The 17,426-nt window shown below is 36.4% G+C and overlaps 1 protein-coding gene across 4 annotated transcripts in view; it reads left to right on the top strand.

Moving 5' to 3' along the window:
* Positions 1–17,426, top strand: part of VIRMA (vir like m6A methyltransferase associated) — a 62,041-nt gene that overhangs the window by 11,720 nt on the left and 32,895 nt on the right. For 2 of the 4 annotated variants that reach the window (XM_033438281.2, XM_004275381.4), the window contains exons 3-9: positions 342–428; positions 1,526–1,574; positions 3,101–3,269; positions 9,198–9,320; positions 9,901–10,173; positions 12,030–13,170; positions 16,518–17,009. In XM_033438281.2, coding sequence (XP_033294172.1) covers positions 342–428; positions 1,526–1,574; positions 3,101–3,269; positions 9,198–9,320; positions 9,901–10,173; positions 12,030–13,170; positions 16,518–17,009 — 2,334 coding nt within the window. The remainder of the gene's footprint in view (positions 1–341; positions 429–1,525; positions 1,575–3,100; positions 3,270–9,197; positions 9,321–9,900; positions 10,174–12,029; positions 13,171–16,517; positions 17,010–17,426) is intronic. The other 2 variants (XM_049700214.1, XM_033438282.2) reach the window with 2 other exon arrangements.

The following is a 17,426-nucleotide window of genomic DNA, read 5'->3' as shown; positions in this document are numbered from 1 at the left end:
TAAAACTAGATATCATGATTAATTAGCATTTGCCATTAAAATACATTAAAAAATTTAAATATCTGTGTGTTTTAAAATGGTCCAAGTAGCAGGTGAAAGATATTTGATGGCTAAAAATTTTTCAGTAGTACTCAAAGTGAATACTTGACTTCTTGAGAATTGGATGTGAATAAAATTACAGGAAATATTACAGTTAACTCCGTGTTTTTGTTATTTACATATTAGGAATAATTTATCTTAATTCTAGAATTGCTCTTAAATTTGTACTTACTTTGTTTTTTGTTTTAATTTAGGAACTGATTATTGTAAAGGCTGACCTTTCAACTTTGTTTCATTCACAGGGAGACATCACCGCACACATTTCAATTAGACTTATTCTTTAACAATGTAAGCAAACCAAGTGCCCCAGTTTTCGATAGGTTGGGAAGGTATGTACTTACTAGGTAATTTCACCAGCAACTCATAAGTTAGTAAGCAAAACCTTTTTATTCTTTAGATAGAAGAAAAGGCTGTGTATGGTGGTAGACCCAAGAACTCAGGGTTTAATTTTCTCAATTGACAATATTAAGGAAATGTCAAGCTCCTAAGAACATGTTGAGTTTATTTATAAAATAAAATTTTAAATGTGTGAAACATTAACCATCTTTTGTTTGCTTTTCATTGGTGTATGCATTATACATATCACATGATTTGATAATAACCTAATTTGGAAAAGATTACTTTTTGATTCTTAAAAAAACCTATATAAACACATTGAGATTTTGTCTATGTTTTTTAGGTCACACTACTACATAATTTAAAATTCCATAGTCACATTTTTGTAAAATGAGAATTTTGTTATAGTTACTCCTATTTTGAATTATATAATACATGCTAGGTATGACTAACACTAGTTGTTTTGATGTCTGCAGATTAATTAACCGTTAGATGGGTTTACTCATTTATAAAAATTCATTTATAAAGTAACAATTTTTTAAAGGCAGCTTAAAAATGGAAAATTTTCTGTCCCTGTCAGGAATTAAGTTTTCTAGATTTTGCTTATTCTTTTATTAATTCTCTACTCATTTATTATTAAATTATATTGGTAATTTAACTTCTTTTTAAAATGAAGGGAACCTAGGTAATCTGAAGCAGCTAATTTTTTATATTATAGAATGTTATTCTTATGTCAGTACCTGATGAAAATAGGTGCTTTTTAAAAATTTTGGTCCCAGTATACATTTTTTTTGAAGACTATAATGCTATGGATCTCTACTCTGGCTGTACATTAGAATTACCTGGGGTGCTTTTAAACAAACATTGATTCTCACACACACCTCAAAGCAATTGAACCAGAATCTCTGGGGGGTTTGTTTTATACTTTTTCTTGATATCATTTTGTGGAGAGTAAATTAAACCCAAACTTTGTAGTTCATTAAAACACAAATCTAGCATTTGATTGAAATATATGAATCTAGAAAAACTTCTTCATGAACTGTGATGTTCAGTGTTTGAGCCTATATATTTATTCCTACTCTTTTGGCAGCCTGGAATATGATGAGAATACTTCCATCATCTTTAGACCCAACTCAAAGGTAATTGTAGAAGTCAGTTTTCAACTTGTTACTACTGTTGTTCTCACCTCCATTCAGAGTTTTTGATCCTGATAAACCAGTGATGCAGAATGTCAACTTACTTGGTTCTAGTTCTGCAGAATATCATCATTTCTTGTCTGATTCCTCTTGTATTCCAGAAGCTATTTTAAAATGGAGCAAAGACATTGTAATGCTATTATCTACCCATATAGCTCTTTATTCTAATTTTATACTTGGGTCAGGAAGAAGCCAGCATCTGTGCTTTTCCTTCTTTTCATTTAGGTGGGCAAATTCAGAAGATGACAGGCAGGTAAATTATTATTAAACACCATTGTACCTTAATTAAGTTTTCTTTAAAAATTCATAATTCATACTTCTTCCTTGTGTATCAGAAGTGTCTTTTTCTTGATACCAAATGCCATTCTGAAAGCATCTAAAAGATTTGAATCATGGAAGAGCCGAAATCCAAAAATAATGGTGATCTAATATGGGACTACTCAGCCTGCTGTTTGTTTTTGGTGGGGGATGGGTATTTAATCCTCTGCACCTTGTTTAGACTAAAAATTGTATTCTTTATCTGTTTATCTTCCTTCCAGTGGTATTTCTGTTTAGAGTCTATTAATCTGTGGGCATAGTCTTTGAGCCTTTCTTCTGGTCCCTGATTTCCCTTTGCTAGAGTTTGCTAAGGTTAGCAAGGAGAATAATAATTTTTTTTCTTCCTCTAGAACCCTTCCTCTAGGGTTCCATTACCACTTACTATTTCATCTTTATCCAACACTGTAGAGTGGGAGGAGAACTCAGAAGTCAGGGGTTTTGGTTTCTAGCCAAATTTTTCTACTGACACTCTCATTTTCTTATTTGTTGATAATATTTGCTCTGATTACCTCTCATAGTTATTGTGAAGATAGAGTGATTAATAGATAAGCTCTGAAAAACGTAAAGTTATTTTATAAGGAAATATTGAGGGTTAATGGCATTGATAAAGTCTTTGATCTTTTCAGGATAAGTTTCTTTGCAAAAACAATTTGTTTAATGCCTCTGGTTATCCTTACTTTTTAAGTACAATATAGATACATAGAATATACCTGCATGTCATGTAAAAAGAATGCTGTATAATTTTATAGGCTTTATAATTCTTGAGACTGGGCACAATTTGTACTCTTGTGTATCTCCATGACCCCTGTAACTATTTGGGTTTAATTTATGAATTGGCAGTAGCTCCCCCTTAATTTCCTTCTCATTTCTCTTCTCTTGGTTGGGAATCTGGTTATGCTTTTTGAATAGGATTGGCCTAAAGTATAGAACTGGGGAGATGTAGTCCTGAGACAGTTTTAGGTATGGTAACTCTGGAGGGCCATGCAAAAGTTGTGCCTCTGGGTGAATTTCCACCAATATTGACCTTTGCATTTTCAGCATACTTTTATACTTTAGTTGAACCACAAAGTAATTTGATACCAGTTTACTTCTGACATAGTAAAACATTCATTTGAAAGATATCTCTTCCCCTCCCCCTCCCCCCAAATCAGGTGAATACTGATGGTTTGGTGCTAAGAGGCTGGTACAACTGTCTGACACTGGCAATATATGGATCAGTGGATAGAGTCATAAGTCATGACAGAGACTCTCCACCACCTCCACCTCCACCTCCACCACCTCCCCAGCCACAGCCAAGTTTGAAAAGGAATCCAAAACATGGTGAGAATTTAATTTAATTTAATTTAATTTTATTACTTACTTTTGGCTGTTTTGCGTCTTCATTGCTGCGCACGGGCTTTCTTTAGTTGTGGCGAGCAGGGGCTACTCTTAGCTGCAGTGTGTGGGCTTCTCATTGCGATGGCTTCTCTTGTTGCAGAGCATGGGCTCTAGGCACGTGGGCTTCAGTAGTTGTGGTGCATGGGCCCAGTAGTTGTGGTGCATGGGCTCTAGGGCATGTGGGTTTCAGTAGTTGTGGCTCATGGGCTTAGTTGCTCCACGGCATGTGGGATCTTCCAGGACTGGGGATCGAACCCATGTCCCCTGCCTTGGCAGGTGGACTCTTAACCACTGCGCCACCAGGGATGTCCCCATGGTGAGAATTTTAAATTTGCTTTTATCAGTGACACTTATGTTCATTATAGTAGGAAAAGGTAACTCAAAGAACTCTTCTACTTTTTGAACCTTGTTTAAGGTTTGACAAGTTATCTGTCAATCTCCCATTCTTTCCTATAAGAGTGTCTTTTATGTTGAAGTGGTTGCATTTTATTTTCCTCCACTACTTTGCAAAAATGCTTTTTTAATTGACCCAAGGTTTTTTTTTTTATTTAAAATATGTATATGATAATATAATCCATGGTTATTCATGGTTTACTATGAAAATTGTCTTTCAAAGAATTGAAGAATAGGCAGTAAATATGGTATGTGTTTTTGGAATACTTGTGTTAATGGCATTTGTTTTATCAGGACTGCATTTCAAATTTCCTTAGATGTCCAAATCTTAGCTAAGGCAGCTTTTCCTGCTTTTGAGAACCTTTTGCTTGTTAACTCAAGACAAGAAAAATAAAAACTCTAGGGACTTCCCTGGCGGTCCAGTGGTTAAGACTCCCTGCTTCCAATGCAGGGGGCGTGGGTTCAATCCCTGGTCGGTGAACTAAGATCCCACGTGCCTCATGGCAGGGCGAAAAAAAATAAAACAAACAGGGACTTCCCTGGTGGTTCAGGGGTAAGACTCTGCGCTCCAATGCAGGGGGCCTGGGTTCAATCCCTGGTCGGGAAACTGATCCCTCATACATGCCGCAACTGAGGGTTCGTGTGCTGCAACTGAGAGTCTGCATGCCACAACTAAGAGTCCACGTACTGCAGCTAAGACCTGGTGCAGCCCAAATAAATAAATAAATATTAAAAAAATAAAAATAAAGCACAAGCAACTTTATAAAAAAACAAACAAAAAACCTCTAATGAACTTTAGTGACTTTCATTTTATAGAGCAGACAGCTGGACTCATGTTTTCCAGGGTCTCTTTTCCTCACTCTAGTATTACTCATAAGCTGTTGAGCTAAGGAGATTTGGGAATAAATTTTGAAATTATAATTGAGGTCATAGGGAAAAATATTTTGCTTTACAATTAGCATTTTATGAGCACAAATAAAATGACCATTGTTTCTCTTAAATCCTTATATAATAGTGTGGTGTGAGATCTTTACTCTGATGGTGGTCACACACTGTAGTTTAATCTTTTTTCTTATATCGTACCTGCTAAGCACAGGTAAATTAATTGACCATATATGCATGGATTTATTTCTGGGCTCTCTGTTCTGTTCCATTGACCTTTGTGTCTCTTTTTATGCCAATACCATGCTGTTTAAAGTACTATTGCTCTGTAACGTTGTTTGTAACATTGTGTGATACCTCCAGCTTTATTCTTCTTTCTCAAGATTGCTTTGGCTCTTTGGGGTCTTTGATGGTTCTATACAAGTTTTAGGATTGTTGTTCTATTTCTGTGAAAAATGCCATTGGAATTTTGGTAGGGATTGCATTGAATTTGTATATTGCTTAGGGGAGTATGGACTTTTTTTTTTTGGCCATGCTGTGCGGCTTGCGGGATCTTGGTTCCCTGACCAGGGATTGAACCCAGGCCCCCTGCAGTGGAAGTGTGGAATTATAACCACTGGACCGCCAGGGAATTCCCCCTAGTATGGACATTTTAACAGTATTAATTCTTCCCGTCCATGGGCACAGAATATCTTTTCATTTATTTGTGTCCCCTTCAGTCTCTTTCATCAGTGTCTTGTAGTTTTCAACATACATGTATTTCATGTCCTTGTTTAAATTTATTCCTAACTGTTTTATACTTTTGGATACAATTGTAAATGGGATTTTCTTAATTTCTCTTTCTCGTAGTTCATTATTAGTGTATAGAAACGCAACCTATTTTTGGGTATTGATCTTGTGTCCTACAGATTTACTGTATTTGTTTATTAGTTCTAATAGGTTTTTAAAAAATTTTTATCTATTTTTATTTTTGGCTGCATCGGGTCTTTGTTTTGGCATGCGGGATCTTCATTGCAGCATGAGGGATCTTTCGTTGCAGCATGTGGGCTCTTTGTTACAGTGCATGGGCTTCTCTCTAGTTGTGGCAGGTGGGTTTTCTCTCTCTAGTTGTGGTGCGTGGGCTCCAGAGCACGTGGGTTCTGTAGTTTGCAGCACGTGGCTCTCTAGTTGAGGTGCACAGGCTCAGTAGTTGTGGTGCGTGGGCTTAGTTGCCCCGTGGCATGTGGGATCTTAGTTCACCAACCAGGGAATCAAACCCACGTCCCCTGCGTTAGAAGGTGGATTCTTTACCACTGGACCACCAGGGAAGTCCCTCTAATAGGTTTTTAATGGAGTCCTTAGGGTTTTCTTTATATTATACAGGTTTCCCCTGCTGTCTGAAATAGAGTGTTCCTATGAAACCTTTCATACACCAAAATGGTATAAAACGAAGAAACAGTTACCTTAGGACACATCTTGCTAATGGACGCACAAAATAAATTGAGATAAAGCCCAGATGCTCACAGACATAGTTCAAAGCTATGGTGGCTAAATGCTGAGATGCTGAGTGTAGTTGCCAGGGAAGGAGCTTGGCAGTGCCACTCTCACTCTTTGGGGTTATGTTGCCTGTATAACAGCTCAGTGCAAAACAAATGCTTAACACTTATTTTCTCTTTTCACATTTTTTTGTAGAAGTGAAAATCCACTTTGGATTTCTTTTGGTTAGTGAAAACACGTACTAAGATAGGTCTTTTGTAAAAGTGAAGTGGCATAAAATGAACTTCCAAAAAGCAGGATGTACCTGTATCAGGTTATCTGCAAAGAGCGACAGTTTTACTTCTTCCTTTCCAATTTGGATGCCTTCTATTTCTTTTTCTTGCCTAACTGCACTGGCTAGGACTTCCAACACTGTGTTGAATAAAAGTGGCAAGAGGTGGGTATCCTTGTTCTGTTCTTGATCTTAGAGGAAAAGCTTTCAGCTTTTTACCATTGAGAATGATGTTAAAGCTATGGGCTTGTCACATATGGCCTGTTATGGTGTGGTACATTCCCTCTATACCTGTTTTGTTGAGAGTGTTTATCATAAATGAATTTGAATTTTGAAAAATGATTTTACTGTATCTGTCGAGATGATCATATGATTTTTAGCCTTCATTTTGTTAATGTATCACATTGACTAATGTGCAGATGCAGAGCCACCCTTGCATCCCTGGAATACATTCCACTTGATCATGATGTATGATCCTTTTAATGTATTATAGAATTCGGCTTGCTAATATTTTGTTGAGGATTTTTGCATGTATGTTCATCAGAGATATTGGCCTGTAACTTTCTTTTCTTGAGGCATCCTTGTCTAGTTTTGGTATTAGGGTAATGCTGGCCTTGTAAACGACTTTGGAAGACTTTGAGAAAGACTGGTATTAATTTTTCTTGGAATATTTGGTAGAATTCAGCAGTAAAGATGTATCGTCCTGGACTTTTGTTTTTGGGAGGTTTTTGATTACTGATTCAATCTCCTTACAGTAATTGGTCTATTCAGATAGTCTATTTAATCATGATTCAGTCTTGGTAGGTTGTATGTTTCTAGGGCTGTATCCATTTCTTCTAGGTTGTCCAATATGTTGGTGTGTAATTGTTCATAGTAGCTTGGTGTGATCCTTTGTATTTTGGTGGTATCAGTTGTAGTATCTCCTCTTTCATTTCTGATTTTGAGTCCTCTTTTTTTCTCGGTGAGTCTAGCTAAAGGTTTGTTAATTTTATCTTTTCTAAGCTTGTAGTTTCATTGATCTTTCCTATTGTCTGTAGCCTTATCACAGCATCTGACATAGGTAAGTAGTTACTCTAAACTTTTGTTAAATATATTGACTTGTCAGAAAGAGAAAGACAAATACCGTTGTGATAGCACTCATATGTGGAATCAAAATATGGCACAAATGAACCTATCTACAAAGCAGAAGCAGACTCACAGACATAGAGGACAGATTTGTGGTTGCCAGGAGGGAGGCAAGGTTGGTGAGGGGTGGATGGGGAGTTTGGGCTTAGTAGATGCAAAGTTTTACATATAGAATGGATACACAACAAGGTTCTACTGTATAGCACAAGGAACTATATTCAATATGGGATAAACCATAATGGAAAAGAATATAAAAACAAATATATATGTGTATAACTGAGTCACTTTGCTATACAGCAGAAATTGATACAATATTGTAAATCAACTATGCTTCAATAAAAAAATAAAAAAACAAGTGGATAAAAAATTTACTGACTTCTAAAAAAACTTTTATTGGAGTATAATTTTTATTTACAATGTTGTGTTAGTTTCAGGTATACAGCAAAGTGAATCAGTCATACGTGCACATATATCCACTCTTTTTTAGATTCTTTTCCCTATTATAGAGTATAGGGTATTGAGTAGTGTTCCCTGTGCTGTACAGTAGGTCCTTATAAGTTATCTGTTTTATATTTAGTAGTGTGCATATGTCAATCCCAATCTCCCAGTTTATCCCCTACCCCCTTTCCCCCCTGGTAACCATAAGTTTGTTTTCTATATCTGTGACTCTATTTCTGTTTTGTAAATAAGTTCATTTGTACCATTTTATTTAGATTCCACATATAAGCAATATCATATGATATTTGTCTTTCTCTGTCTGACTTCACTCTCGCTGACTTGTTTTAAAATGGGCACTTAAGCTCATATATTGCATATACATACACATATATATGTATGTGTGTATGTTTTTAACTTTTTATTTTGAAATCATTATAGATTTATAGGAAGTTGCAAAGAAATGTATAGGGAAGTCCTGTGTACTCATCCCCAGATTCCCCTAGTTAACATCTTTTACAACTCTAGTACAATATCAAAATAAAATTGGCCTTGTTACAATCTGTAGAGCTTGTTCACCTTTCACCAGTTATACATGTATACGTGTGTGTGTGTGTAATTTTATGTCATGTCTAGCTTTGTATAACCACCACCAAAATTAAGAGACTTGATTGTACTATCACAGTATTCCCTGGTGTTATGCCTTTACAGGCAAACCCATCCCACCTGTCCCTAACTTTTGGCAATCACTAATCTATTCTCTGTCTCTGTAATTATATTATTTCATGAATGTTACAAAATGGAATCATGAAGTTGGGATCTTTTTGAGATAGGCTATTTTCATTCAGCATAATTTCTTTGAAGTTTATCTACTTTCTGTGTGTATTAGATCATTCTTTATTGTTGCTGAGTAGTAATACATAGTGTGGATGTATCATAATTTATTTAACTTCAATCATTGAAGGACATTTAGGTAGTTTCCAGTTTTTGACTTTTGCAAATAAAGCTATTATGAGCATTCATGTACATCTTCCTGCAGGAAAATAAGTCTCCATTTTTCTGGGATAATGCCCAAGAGTTACATACATTATATTTTGGTATATGGGACATCAAAAATTCTAACTTTCCCATTATAAACTAATTAGCAAAATTTCTGTTACACGTCAAGAAGGAAAAAGTTAATAAATTCTGAAGATGAAAACTCAAATGATGAATAGCATTTTTGTCATGCATTTATTTCACTATACTTATTCATTTGAAAGTTCTTTTTCTTTTTCTAATAAAATTAGCTGATGGGGAGAAAGAAGATCAGTTTAATGGAAGCCCTCCAAGACCACAGCCAAGGGGACCAAGAACTCCACCAGGACCCCCTCCACCTGATGATGATGAGGATGATCCCATGCCATTGCCAGGTAGAAATATATCAGTGATAGTTTATTTTCCCCCTCTTGATTAATGTTAATAGTACTTTTTGATTAAAGAAAAAAAATTAGATGCTGGTAATCAAATCTTGATGAATATCCTCTGCCCCCATTCTGCGCAGTGTTTTCTTGTGTTTTTTTGTTGGCAAGTGAATTTGTTAAAAGAAAAAAAAATCAGTTAATTAATTCGAAGCTGAAGCAACATTACTTTGAAAATAAAATGTTAATGTGCTATAGTGGTATGTACAGAACAGCACCAGTGAAAATAAACAGTAGGTATTGGAAGAGATAAAAATCTGTATAGTTACTTAATAGCTAAAAAAGAAGAGGATTATTGTATTAGAACATAACATAGCATACTTTATTAATTATGAGCTGTGTTTATTTAATACTTTGTTTAAAGTATGTTTATTTAATACTATTAATATTTATTAATAATTAATAAAGCATACTTTATTAATTATGAGCTAAATCATCCAAAATGTCATTAAGTAGTTGCAGTATCCAATCCTTCTGCCTCATGTTATTTAAACAGTTAAAATAATCTGTGCCTTAAACCTCAATTTTTCAGTGTCTGGTGACAAGGAAGAGGATGCTCCTCATAGAGAAGATTACTTTGAGCCCATTTCTCCTGATCGGAATTCTGTTCCTCAGGAAGGTCAATATTCTGATGAAGGAGAAGTAGAAGAGGAACAACAAGAAGAAGGAGAAGATGATGAAGATGATGTGGATGTCGAGGAAGAAGAGGATGAGGATGAGGATGATCGCCATACAGTAGATAGTATCCCTGAGGAGGAAGAGGAAGATGAAGAGGAAGAAGGTGAAGAAGATGAAGAAGGTGAAGGTGGGTTAAATTAGCTAGGACTTCTGGTTTTAAGTGCTAGAAACTAGCTTGATGTAGCTTTTAGTAATGCAGAAGAATTTGTAGCAGAGATAAATGGCTTTCAAGAAACCTGAGTCAGATTGTAGCTGGGCCTTAAGACTTGACTAGAGCTGGGATTTCCGTCTCTTCTTTGTTTTGTGTTTCTAATTTATATTCTGTTAACTAATTGTTATATCTCTATTCACCCCACATCTTTAATCTCCTCTCTTTAACCAGCCAGTCTAAACTACCTGGCTGTGTCTCAGATCCAGATCCAGTTTTCTGGGAGAGAGAGTCTCTTTGGCTTGCTATGGTATCGCTGCCCCTTGATACCATCAGCTTTGTCCAGGGAAGCAGGGATATGCAGCAAATACATGGTGATTAGGGATTTGGTGATCTGTTTTGAGAGTAAAGGAGTGGTGTTTTAAGCTGGGTGGAATTGCTAAAGATGTCTGCCACTTAGATATTTTGGCAAAATGCTACATTATTTTTAGAAATTCAGAAGGAAAAATCTCAATTACACAGGGACATATGGCAGCATTATGCAGTCCTTTAGTTAGGCTTTATTTTTCCTTTGAAAGCAAAAAGAGATACTTAAGCTAATTGGCTCTTAATTTCTCCAATAAATGGAATGTAGTGTTAAAGTATTTATGTAAAATGACAGATTATCTGCCTTTTTCTTTTATAAGATAGTACAGGTGAGCATCATTCTACGTGAGAGAGAGGACCATTCTAGTATCACAGTGGCCCTTTTACAAAATATAAATAATTGGGTTATTGAGTGATAATCTTTTTAGCTTACCCCATTTCCAGATTACCACAAAATCCTTTTTAGATTTATTGTGTTTGACTGGCAAGTAGTAGTTAGATTTCATGCAGGCTTTGTTAATCAGAGGACATTTTAATAGAGAAGGTGAGAGAATGAGGCTGGTTAATTTGATTTTTACCAGAAGATATCTGGTGGTTATTCCAGAGTCAAGTCTCTATAGGCCCTTCCTTTTCAAATATGAGTGTATTGCTATGGCTAAATTGTTTTGAGCTAAAGAATGTCAAAAGAGGGCTGTTACTTGAGGAATACTGTAGGCTGTAATTGCACATCTCTGTTTTACCACGGCCAGGTAATAGTAGTGTTAAAAAGTAAAACCAACAAGTTTTCCATCTCTGGTCCTGTATTACTTCTAGTCCTGTATTAATAAATAGAGGAAAAAGCTGCATGTGTCATAATATGAAAACTCTTTGTTTTGGCAAAGCTGAGCACTTCATATGAACAGATTTTCCCTAAAAACATAATACAGAACTGGGGAAACTGTGTGACAGGTAAATACAGAGAAGTGAAAGTGAAGGAATATGAAATTCATGTTATAAAAAGAACATAGAATGCTTTTTCTGGAAATATTTGATGTAGCTTGGTATTTATGGTACTAATTCTTAGTTAATTTAATAATTTTGGCCCATCAATTTATTTTTTCCATCTTAAAAATACTGTCTTATGAGTGCAAGCTTAATTTCTTTCCTCCTGAAAGAGGTATTTTTGGTTTGTTTTTTGAGGCATTTCTAATTTAATTTTGTGAGGAAAAGATCTGTAGCAGAGTTAGTTGTAAAGCTGAACAGATATAATAGAAAACTTCGCTTATGAAGTTTCTCCATAATTATTCTATTAGAAACTATATAATGTTAGTAATTGTTGATAAGATGTTGGGGCAGAAATTAATTTTGTTGAGGAAATCATTAATTTTTATTTTTTGCCACACTATTAAATGATTTTTTTGACAAACCAGATTGGTCTGCATTAAACAACAATGATGTAACAACTAAATATTATTCAAACTGATTTTCAGGGGATGATGGTTATGAACAAATTTCCAGTGATGAAGATGGAATTGCTGACTTGGAACGTGAAACATTTAAGTATCCAAACTTTGATGTTGAATACACTGCTGAAGACTTAGCTTCAGTTCCTCCTATGACGTATGATCCATATGACAGGGAGCTTGTACCACTCTTATACTTCAGCTGTCCATACAAGACTACGTTTGAAATTGAAATCAGTAGAATGAAGGATCAAGGTCCAGATAAAGAAAATTCAGGGGCAGTAGAAGCCTCAGTGAAGTTAACTGAACTGTTGGATTTGTATCAAGAAGATAGAGGTGCAAAATGGGTAACAGCTTTAGAAGAAATTCCAAGTTTAATAATAAAAGGATTAAGTTATTTGCAATTGAAAAACACAAAACAAGACGCCCTTGGCCAGTTGATAGACTGGACCATGCAAGCTTTAAATTTACAAGTAGCCCTTCGCCAACCCATTGCCTTAAATGTCCGACAGCTCAAAGCTGGGACCAAATTAGTGTCCTCACTGGCAGAATGTGGGGCCCAAGGAGTCATGGGACTGCTACAAGCAGGAGTGATCAGTGGATTATTTGAGCTCCTGTTTGCTGATCATGTCTCATCTTCCCTTAAGTTAAATGCATTTAAAGCTTTGGACAGTGTCATTAGTATGACAGAAGGAATGGAAGCATTTTTAAGAAGTAGGCAGAGTGAAAAAAGTGGCTATCAAAAACTGCTGGAGCTCATACTTTTAGATCAGACTGTGAGGGTTGTCACTGCTGGTTCAGCTATTCTTCAGAAATGCCATTTCTATGAAATTTTGTCAGAGATTAAAAGACTTGGTGACCATTTAGCAGAGAAGACTTCTTCTGTTCCTAACCACAGTGAAGCTGATCATGATACAGACACTGGACTTGAGAGAACAAACCCAGAATATGAAAATGAGGTAGAGGCTTCAATGGATATGGATCTTTTGGAATCCTCAAATATAAGTGAAGGGGAAATAGAAAAGCTTATTAACCTCTTAGAGGAAGTTTTTCATTTAATGGAAACTGCACCTCATACAATGATCCAACCTCCTGTTAAGTCTTTCCCAACAATGGCACGTATTACTGGACCACCAGAGAGGGATGATCCATACCCTGTTCTCTTTAGGTAAGACATTTTTGGCTTTGGGAAATATATTTTACCAGTCATTAGAGGCAGTTTTATGTGGTTGGTTTCTTTTTTTTTTTTTTTACTCTGTCTGTAGGTCAAGGATACTTGATATTTTAAAATAAGTGGAACTGAGAAATATGTTACTGTGGGTGAGCTATATTTAGTTAATACTTAAAGTTGTAGTAGCAACTTAAGTTAAAGATAGTAATAATCAACAACAGTGCTTATATAAGCATGTCTGTGAGCAAGAATAAATGAGAAACCGCTGAGTGGCTTCTGGGAAGGTGGTACAAAGAGGATGGAACAGGAAGGAAAGAGCTTTTCAGTGTAAACCTTTTTGTACCTTATCACTGTAATACATTGTAGATTAAACTGATACTTTACTAAATTAATTTTACAGTCCTGGTTAAAGATATATTAAAGGTTTAATTGCCATTTGTTTCTGCCATCTAACTCTCTAGTTATCTATTGGTACAGTTTTGCCATTATTAGGTACCCACGGTAGATTTTTAAAATTTTGTTTTAATTTTTGAGAGTTTCCTTTTTGGCATTTTGCCTGTAAATAATTTTTCAACTAAATGCAAAAGTTGCATTTTTATTATTTTATTCCTTATTTCTGTGATTATTTTTTGCCTTGCTTTGGAACATAGTGCATTAACAGAAAATCAGTACTTGTCCATTCTAAAATCTGTACCTATCCATTCCTGTTTTTAGCTGAAACTATCAGATCTTGCCTTAGTTTGAGTTCTTACAGGAGTGTAAGATGATAATTGTTAAAGCAAGGTCTGGTAGGAGATGAGGTCAAGAGTACAAAGTAGGAGTTTGGCTTTGAACAAGAGAAAGGAAACCTTATATGTATACAAATACAGGTATCTTTGTAGTGTGGAGACAGTAGAGGAGACAAGGCACTTCTCACTGATCCTATTTTTTTTTTTTTTTGCGGTACGAGGGCCTCTCACTGTTGTGGCCTCTCCCGTCGCAGAGCACAGGCTCTGGATGCGCAGGCTCAGCAGCCATGGCTCACGGGCCCAGCCGCTCCGCGGCACGTGGGATCTTCCTGGACCGGGGCACGAACCCGTGTCCCCTGCATCGGCAGGCGGACTCTCAACCACTGTGCCACCAGGGAAGCCCGTTGATCCTATTTTTGATAAAGTAGGAATTGAAGTCATGCACTGAGGGTGACTGAGTATAAGAAAAGGGTGAAGCTCTCAAATAGTCAGTGAGGGGAAACGAGTAATTAATGGCCTGCTAAGTCTTGTTTTTCCCCCATAATTGGAGGAGGTATGTTTGGGTATCAGACTTTAGGAAATAAACGGCTTTGAATGCTGTGCACTAAGGAATTGGGATTTTTGTTTTTGTTTTTGTTTTGGCTGCACTGCATAGATTGTGGGATCTTAGTTCCCTGACCAGGGATCAAACCCGGGCCCCTGGCAGTGAGAGCAGTGAGTCCTAACCACTGGACTGCCAGGGAATTCCCAGGGATTTTGTTTTTAGAATGTGGGAAGATCTCGAATATTTTGGAGTAGCAGATCTGGTATGATCAAAGTAGTGTTCTAAGATTATATTATAGTTACAAGATGTATTGCAATGGAAGAGAAATTGGAGTTATTAGGTAGATAAGCCTGTCTGAAGATTCTAGGTGGTAGGTGTTGTGCTAAGTACTTGGCCTGATATAGTGGCATTTACAGAAAATGGGAAGACAGATATTGTGCTACTGTTGAGAGTTTGTGAAAAAGCATTACTAGGACTTGGCAACTGAACCTAGTAAGAGAAAGTAAGAAGGAGCTTTGATGTTTCTAGCCAAGGTAACTATTGGAACTGTGGTTTTATGGACAGAAACTGGTAAATTAGGAGGGAGAGTGAATTTTGAAAGAAATAATTACATTTTGGAAGGATTAGTTTGAAGTGACGGCAAGGTTCATTAATATACCATGTTGGGGTCTTCAAGATAACCCCCGAGATTTGCTAGACGGAGTCACAGGACTGTGTTGTAATCACGACCACGATTTATTATATCAAAAGGATACAAAACATGATCAGCAAAGAGAAGGGGTACATGGGATGAAGCCTGGGGAAACGAGTCATAAACTTCCAGAGTCCTTTCCTCATTTAGACACAAAGGACCCGCTTAAGTCCTCCAACAACAAATTGTGACATGTGTGAAATGTTGCGTACTGAGCAAGCTCATTGGAATCTCAGCATCCAAGCTTATTATTGGGGGATAGCCATGTAGGCACCCAGTACCTAGCATGTATCAGAATTCCAGACTCCCAAAAGGAAAGCAGGTGTTCAGCGTAAACCATATTATTTGCATAAACAGTTTAGGTGCATTGAGTATTCTTACCAGTTGATGGGCGGAAACCCTCCCAAAATCCAAGTCCCCAGAGGCCAGCCAAGGGCCAACCTTGCAAGCAGGGCTTTCTAAGAATAAACATTCTGAGGCCTGCCATGTTAACTATTTTCTGAACGTTCCATGAGGTGGTTAAGGATGCTCTTAGAGCATAATAATGTTCACCTTTGTGGTAAGAAGTTAGTGGAGGTGTTTTTATCATGACAGAAGCCTGAGTTTCAGCAGAAATTGATTGAAGAGGCAATTTTATGCTATGTGATTACAACTATATGACATTCTGGAAAAGGCAAAACTGTGGAGACAGTGACTGCCAGGGATTGGGAGGGAGGGAGGGATGAATAGATGGAGCACAGAGTATTTTTAGGACAGTGAAAGTACTCTGTCAGTAGCAGTTGGGTCTATTTAGGGGTGTTAGGTAAATTCAGACTTTTTCTACTAAAACTATGGGTACTAAAAAAATGGTTCTTGGATTTGATAAAAGAGTCTATTGTATTAAATACTGAAAATTGATAATTTGAGGTTTTTTCCCCCTAGAGGTACTAATTCAGATATACTACCTATAGTAAATCTGAATATACTATAAGTTTTTTATGGTATATGTACTATATTCTCCCTAGATATACTAATTCAGATATACTGATATGCCATGGGTCGAGTAGGACCATGGTTAAAAGGAAGGAGCATTTGATAAGTGGCCTGGAAGGAAGTCCCAGATTTTAAAGTCATGGTTGATTCTGGAAAGAGAAAACTTGTCACAGTTACTTATTAAACATCCTTTGAATGCTAGGAAAAAGCCTTACAGAATTTTCACTTTTGTTTGGCCTAATGGATAGAAGGCTTGCTACTTACAGTACTATTTTAGTTAAAGCAGTATATTGCTGAAGATAAGGATTATTGCCATTAAATTTTTTACCTCTCTCCTGTCTAATGAATATTGAATAAATGAAGAATGTTTTACACTGACTTAACATATATTTTATTACTTCTTCTACAGGTATCTTCACAGTCATCACTTCTTGGAGTTGGTTACCTTGCTTTTGTCAATTCCAGTAACAAGTGCACACCCCGGTGTGCTGCAAGCCACAAAAGATGTTTTAAAGTTTCTTGCACAGTCACAAAAGGGTCTTCTTTTTTTTATGTCAGAATATGAAGCAACAAATTTGTTGATCCGAGCTCTGTGTCACCTTTATGATCAAGATGAAGAAGAAGGTCTCCAATCTGATGGTGTTATTGATGATGCATTTGCCTTGTGGCTACAGGACTCAACACAGACTTTGCAGTGTATTACAGAACTGTTCAGCCATTTTCAGCGTTGTACAGCCAGTGAAGAAACTGACCATTCAGATCTCTTGGGAACTCTTCACAATCTTTACTTGATTACTTTTAATCCTGTGGGAAGATCAGCTGTTGGCCATGTTTTCAGTCTTGAGAAAAATCTCCAAAGTCTTATTACTCTAATGGAGTACTATTCCAAAGAAGCCTTAGGGTAATTTTATGCTTAATCCTTAAATTTTCTATTTTATTGGAAAACCACATCACTAATGGGGTAGTTTCTTGAAAGAATGTGTTTTGAAAATAAAAACTATAATTTTTTGACATAACACATAACTTCTTAATTAAGGTTTAGAATGGTGAAATCTCTAAGTTGTGGCTGTAAAGAAATGAAATAGCAGCTTCTTCCAGTTTCCCCACGGTGTTAACAAAGATTGCAGCTGTAGTACTGCTAATTTTTGTGGAGGGGAATCCTAAGGTACAGGAACATACGTATACCATAAGAGTCATGAGGGCTATCTTGCTGTCTTTTGCCCTTCTAAGCTATTCTAAGCTATTCTAAGGTATTCTAAGCTAATACCTTCTAAGCTATTCATGGTGCTCGGATTTCAGAAGTGTTTTGACTGGATGA

The sequence above is a fragment of the Orcinus orca genome, chromosome 17 (genome assembly GCF_937001465.1).
Source record: "Orcinus orca chromosome 17, mOrcOrc1.1, whole genome shotgun sequence".
Taxonomy (NCBI): domain Eukaryota; kingdom Metazoa; phylum Chordata; class Mammalia; order Artiodactyla; family Delphinidae; genus Orcinus; species Orcinus orca.
This window is presented reverse-complemented; position numbering and strand designations above follow the sequence as displayed.